A 6839-nucleotide genomic window follows, 5' to 3' on the forward strand; every position below is an offset into this window, starting at 1 on the left:
TAAAAGACAAGAAAAGTTTTCAACCTATTAGAAACCGTGTATACTAAAATGCACGTTTAGTGTAGTAGAATTAGGGTTTAAACAGAAAAAATTGTAAGTTGGCATCTCTTTTCATGAAATGCCTTCGAAAGGCCATCAGAAAATAAATGCATATGTTTGAGTCTCGTGACTCGTATGAGAAATATGCGAAAAAAATTCGGATAATTGCAAAAAGATTTTTCGCTTATAGAAGGAAAGATATTAATTGTATGTAAAAAGTTTTGTGTGTATGTATGTGTGTGTGTGTGTGTGTGTCAACGTTATTAACAAATGTATGACAAATAAAAAGATTTTAAAAGATTTTACAATCTATGAAGAATTTGTACATCTTACCTGAAGCACCTTGCTGTTGAAGTTCATTTTCTTCTTTTGCAGCTGGTGTTGTAATTATACTAGTTGGAGAAGGTAAAATTGGGGTAGGTGGCATATCTGACAAATCAAGCTTTTCACCTTCAGCGACTGCAGCAATAACTATATCGAATTGTTTTACAATTTTTACATATTGTAACGCTTGCTCTTTGTTACCCGCCCTCTTCCAAGCAACTGCTGCAGTCTTATATTTTTGTTGCTGTTTTTTTAATTTATCCAAAGCTTCTTGATCAACTGTGACATCTTCTACTGCAGGAGGATTATCATTATTTGAGGTATCTGATGTTACAATTGTTTCACTAACTTTCACTGGTAATGATGTTTTTTCTTCTGCAATAAAAACAAAATAGTATACATACAGAATAAAAGTCAATAACGAAAATTTTCAATAATTACAATAATAAATAGAATAAATGTAGCCAGAAATTAAAATACTAAAATACAAAGTTATATACTTAATCTTCTCATCAAAATTTTTTTCACATGCAAACTTATAGGTTTTTTAATTCATTGATTGCTTCATTCCATTATAAGCAAACGCAACTTTGCTTCATAAAAGTTGCATTTATGTATAATTGATCAATCGATAAATTAAAAAACTTGTCTATATATTATAGAAAAATTTTCTTCTTTAAAGTAAAATATAAGATTAATTACACATAATCAACAAATTCATAGGTAAAAAAAATCTGAGACAGTATACATAAAATGTGTACTACCTATATTTTGAACAGTAGATTCAGTGGTAGCTGAAGAAGGCAAAGCTGCAGGAATGTCAGCTTCATTTACACTTTCACCTGATTGTACGGAAACCAACATTTCTTTCAATGTTTTTATACCTCTGTTATATCTTCTAGCTCTACTAGTTTCATCATTTCTTTTTGCCTTTTGTTCAGCTATCTCATAAATTTTTAGCCTTTCTTGCAATAATTCGATTAGTTTATTAGATATAGAATTATCTTCCTCTTTAGTTTCATGTTCATCAGATTCTGTTTCTTCTTTCACTAATTCTGGGATATCTGCCTTTTCTGCCACAATTTCATTTCCTGTGAGCATCTGTAACTCTCTCTAAACCAATGAAAAATTTCAGTGTAATCAACCATGTTATACTGATACTAATATATTATTAAGCAATATATTAATGTACCAATAATGCAGGATCATCATCTCCTTCAATTGATTCTTCATCAGAATTCGTATCCTTTAAGCAATCAGTTACCATTTCATCCAAATTTACATCAGCAGCACTTTTGCGTGTAGCTATAACATTTATAAAAATAATAATTATAATAAAATATAGCTACAACATTTATATACAGGTTCAGAAGTTCTATAGTATTTTATTAGCTTAAATTGTATATATACAATATCTTTGTCAAAAATGAACGAAAATTTAAATTTAACAAAAATGTTTATAAAAAAAAGTGTTCTATAAAATTTAAAGGTTACTTTTGTGCTATATAATCTAAAGTAACAGATTGGAGATACATTAATGTTCACCATCGGGTGACACTATACCAAAAAAAAAAATAAAAGGGATAACAGATTAACAGAATAGATTGTATAATAATATGTAATAAATTTGTGATAGTTCTCATTTTATTATTTCTGTAATATAAAATACAAAATTTGTAAAACTAACCAACTTACCATTGCGTCTGCTTTTATAACTTGTATCGTTACCAGCAGCCAAAGCAGCTAATTCAACTTCTAAACTTTCATCATCATCATCTTCCATGTTATTATTAATATTGTCAATATTTATATCAGGTACTTCAAAAATGCCATACTATATAAAACATTATGCATGAAAAAGAGAAATTTATTACAAAATATCTAATAAAAATCAAAGGTATAAAACAAACATACAGGATAAAGATATGCCAAATTTATATATTTTAACTACAAATATAATATATACTAATCCGTTATAATTCACAATAATCATAATCCAAAATACATAAGGCTGATTCTACAGTAGTCAAAAATCTTATCAGGGTTCTACAATAAATGGAAAATCCTAAGTGTTCTTAATCGGTTTTCTACAATAAACCATTATCTAAGCTTTAAGTCTTAAGCCATAAGAAATTGATCAATCACAGTCAAATGTAAGAAGAATAATCAACTATAATTGGTTATTTTCTTATCACTTAAGATTCAGAGTTAGGTAAGTTAATGTTTTTTTTAACTGAATAAAATTAGAGTTAATGGCTTTACAAAATTGATAAAGTTAAGTTAAAAGTTGACGGAATAAAAAATTAACTTAAGTTAATTAACGTAATTCAATATTGAATTAACTTAAATTTAAAAAAAGTTAATTTTGAAAAAAATTATTTTTTAGATCATAATGTCTTAATTTTTCTTAAACTGAGATTAAATAACTACAATATAGATTATTAAATAAATTTAATTTAATTTTTTTATTCATATGTGATATAAGTATATAACACGTAACGATATAACTATATAAGTTATATAACTTTAAAAAACAGCATATAAAGAAGACACAAGATCAGTGATTACTTTTTAATAAGTCTTAAGCCAAAAGAAATTAATCAATTATAATTGAATGCGAGAAGAATATTTGACTATAATAATTGGTCAATTTCTTATGATTTAAAGCTTAAAATACCTATTGTAGATCCAGATTAAGGCTTATAGCATAACTGCAAAAATCAATCAAAGGACTGTATTAACATTCTTAAGAAATTACTTAAGATAGTCTTAAAATATGAATACCATAGATTATGAATATATGTCCTTATTTATCTTATTATTATTATATCTTATTATTTTTCTAAGATATTTAAAAGAGATATTTAAAAGATATTTAAAGAGATATTTAAGAGAGAAAAAAATTTTTTAACTTAAAAAAAAAGTTAAAAAGTTAATAACTTTTAATTTAACTTAGTTAATTTTAAATGCATTAAATTTTAATTTAACTAAGTTACTTCTAAATGTTAACTTTTTTTTTAACTTTTAACGTTTTAAGTTTAACGTTTTAGTTACTATCCAACTGTGTTAAGATTTAAAGATTAGATAATGATTTGTTGTAGAAAGTGCATTAAGATTAGATAATAATTTGTGATAGAAAACCCAGTATTAATCTAAATTATAATTTTTTGTATTTAAGTTATTAATTGTACATACGAGTCAGCTCGACTAATGGAAAGAAATAAAGTCAAATTTGGCCAGTCTTAAGAAAATCGATAGTCTTAGTTGAACAAATTAGCTATATTGATTAACTTCACCAATTAAGACTTAGGATTGTTTAGGACTTCTCACTATCAATTATAAAACTCATTATAGAATCCCAATTAAGACTATCGACTACTGACTCATTGTAGAGATATCAGCATAATACACAATTTACCAAAAAGAATAAAACAATATACCTGTTCTAAGCTGCCAACTGGTCTAGGTTGTCTTGGTTCTTTTTTCTTGCCAAACATTTTAACTCATTAATCGCAATGATGCAAATATTTAACGATATCAGCAGAAACCAATCAATCAAAAATAGAATTGAACAGAATAATTTCACTGTCAGTTTACCGCATATACTGACACATCATGACACCATGACACATATTTTACTCCATTGTAAGGAATGTAAGGTCCTGCGCACAAAGACTGCGTTCAGCAAAATCACAGATTATATATACTAGACTGCCAACTCCTTAGGACAAACGGATAAGTTTATTATTATTTCTATTTCTGTTAGATTACATGATTGGATGCATTGAGAGATATCCAATGAAAGTTGTTTTTTTTTTTTACACGTGACAATGTAAAGCAGAGTTCTCATTGGATATCAATCGTCCAATGTACAAATAGACATTATGTCATCAAATGGAAAGCAGCCTATATATACTGGGTGCATTCAGAACAACTTGAACCGCTTGAATCGCAGTAAGCTCTTTCATTTAATTGGTATATTCTATTAGATTCTAAAATATAGACCAATCAAATGAAAGAGCTCACTGGGAGCACGGTGAGCGGTTCAAGCGATTGTCGTTCTGAATGCACCCACTGTGTGAGCGGATGTGGTAGGCGCGACTATCGCTAATCTATCCGTAAAGAAGAGTGCGACGTGACGTAAACGACGGATCCAAACAAGTATCAGCTGTGTTGCAGTCATTGTTCTTTGACTCGTATTGGTTTTGGCAGACAGATCCCGTTTCCTTTGACATTCATCATCGAATCTCGCGGAAACGGCGGGAATAGCGACGGTGACTAGTCCGTGGCAAAGGACACGCGAGGAAGTGCGAACACTTTTAAGATTCGACGCGACAAGTGGCGAGGAAAGAAAAAACGGGGGGAAAGGCTCTTTTTTTCGTACCTCACGCAATCGTGGCTGCGCGCGTGCTTCTATCCTGGCCCCAGTCTCAGTTCGTGTCACTATTCGCCAACGTCGTTATCCCGTGGGACAATAATAGTGTGAAAAACGGGGCGGTACGCGCATAAGCCTGGCCTCGAGCAGCGAGTCGGACGACGGTGGACTCGCTCCGCCACCGCGCAAAAGGTCCCGTAGTTCTGTACCGACTACCCTAAGACCAGCGGACGAGCACCACTCCTCCAGTCCGGACATGGATAATTATCGGTATAATAATCTCTCATTTTTTTCACTACTTTTCCGTATAAGCACGTCAAAGTCCAATTTAAATAAAGTAAAAATATCGACATATTTTTATATATTTTATTCCATTTTTTTTTAATTTTCTTTTCAGAACTTTTTTAATATAAGAATTTTTTAAATATAAGATTAGTACTGAATTATACTTTTTCATTTGTTAGCAATTACAATTTATGATAATTTTTATAAATCTCCCAGGATTATAGAAAATCTTGAGAAAATTTAATTTAAATTCTATAAAAATAAGATATATTAATTGATATGCCCTCAAGTGAATACGGTAATATACTAGTATTGCCATTGTGGGTAACATTCCAGTATGCATGACAGCGTAATGCAACAGCAGGCCTCAAACGGTGGTGTATCTTCTGGGCTGCAACAAAATGGAGCTAAAGCAGATTCTGGTGGGCCTCATGCTAATGGCAATCTATTACCAGAATCAGATAATGACATTAATGGTGTGAATGGAGACATAAATCAGAGTTTGGGACCACCAAAAATAATGGATAAAACTAATCAAGACATTGTGAGACTTATTGGACAACATTTAAAGACAGTTGGTTTGGAGTATGTAACTTATAATTAATTCTCACTATTTTCAGATCAGACCATCAGTTAAAAGACTTTAGTCTAAAAGTAAAAAAGTAGTTTATTTTCATTTTTAAATATTTATCTTTTAAATTACAAATGCACATGTATACACATACATACATACACACATGTATGTGTACCCGCATGTATATACATATGCACACTCTTTATGCTAATGATCATTTTATCAAAATTATATTAAATAATCAATTTTTCATTCTTATTAATTCATCAAGAGAATTATGTGAACTGTATTTGTATGATAGAAAGTAATTCTAGTATACTTTGAGATACAGATATATCTGTCAGTTATACATATTTATATTTTATAATATTGGATAATTTAAGAGAGTATTAAAATATTTTTATCTTTCATATAAGTATAGATGATGTAAATAAAATTATGATTATATCCTCAAATTATTTTAATGATAAGAATTAATAAATTATATATATATATACACACAGAATGTTCAGTAAAAATCATAACAACGCTTAAGAATAAATTCCTTCGTTTTGAGATGAAAATTCTAATATCAAACTGTCGAAGCTTTAATAATTTTTGAATCATATGCATTTAAAGTTATCGAATCATATTGACTAAAGTTCGCGCGTTCAGATAAAACGGAAAATCCAACCGCAAACTGCAGGTGGTATTTCGCTAATTTTAAGAGTTTATAATTCAAAAACTCTTATATCCTTGACACTTTGGTGTTAGAATTTTCATCTCAATATGATCTCAGAAATCAACTCTTAAGGGTTGTTATGATCTTTACTAAACATCCTATTATATTATTGTTCAATAATTTGGCAGATAAAATATTTATATTTATTTTAGTATAAATACTCATGTCTGTACATATTAATACACATTTTTAAAAGATCTTATAAATTTTTAATAAGATCATAATTTCTGATTAACAACAAATAACAAAAGATATATTATTTTTAGTCGAACAGCAGATTTACTTATGCAAGAATCGGGCTGTCGTCTAGATCATCCCGCTGCTGCAAAATTTAGGCAGCATGTTATGGATGGCGATTGGAACAAAGCAGATCATGACCTCAATGAACTGAAGTCTTTTTTAGATAGTGCAAACCAGAGTTTAGTGGTAAATCTTTTTTCTCATATAATTGATGATTGTTCTTAGATTATATATAATTATTTGTTACGTATCCTTTTTATTATTTTTATATTATATAATAT

The 6839-nt window shown here is 29.2% G+C and overlaps 2 protein-coding genes across 3 annotated transcripts in view; one reads left to right on the forward strand and one right to left on the reverse strand.

The window, feature by feature from the left end:
- LOC108689152 (coiled-coil and C2 domain-containing protein 1-like) overlaps positions 1-4016 on the reverse strand; it is a 15225-nt gene extending 11209 nt beyond the window's left edge. For both annotated transcript variants that reach the window (XM_018195798.1, XM_018195795.1), the window contains exons 1-5: positions 3804-4016; positions 2059-2197; positions 1556-1668; positions 1128-1476; positions 373-738 (exon numbers count right to left, since the gene is read on the reverse strand). In XM_018195798.1, coding sequence (XP_018051287.1) covers positions 373-738; positions 1128-1476; positions 1556-1668; positions 2059-2197; positions 3804-3860 — 1024 coding nt within the window. In that variant the 5' untranslated portion in view covers positions 3861-4016. The remainder of the gene's footprint in view (positions 1-372; positions 739-1127; positions 1477-1555; positions 1669-2058; positions 2198-3803) is intronic.
- A 469-nt stretch (positions 4017-4485) lies between these two features.
- Positions 4486-6839, forward strand: part of LOC108689159 (WD repeat-containing protein 26) — a 9834-nt gene continuing 7480 nt past the window's right edge. The window contains 3 exon segments of the mRNA XM_018195806.1: positions 4486-5008; positions 5360-5608; positions 6585-6744. Coding sequence (XP_018051295.1) covers positions 4995-5008; positions 5360-5608; positions 6585-6744 — 423 coding nt within the window. The 5' untranslated portion in view covers positions 4486-4994.

The sequence above is a fragment of the Atta colombica genome, unplaced genomic scaffold (assembly GCF_001594045.1).
Source record: "Atta colombica isolate Treedump-2 unplaced genomic scaffold, Acol1.0 scaffold261, whole genome shotgun sequence".
Lineage (NCBI taxonomy): Eukaryota > Metazoa > Arthropoda > Insecta > Hymenoptera > Formicidae > Atta > Atta colombica.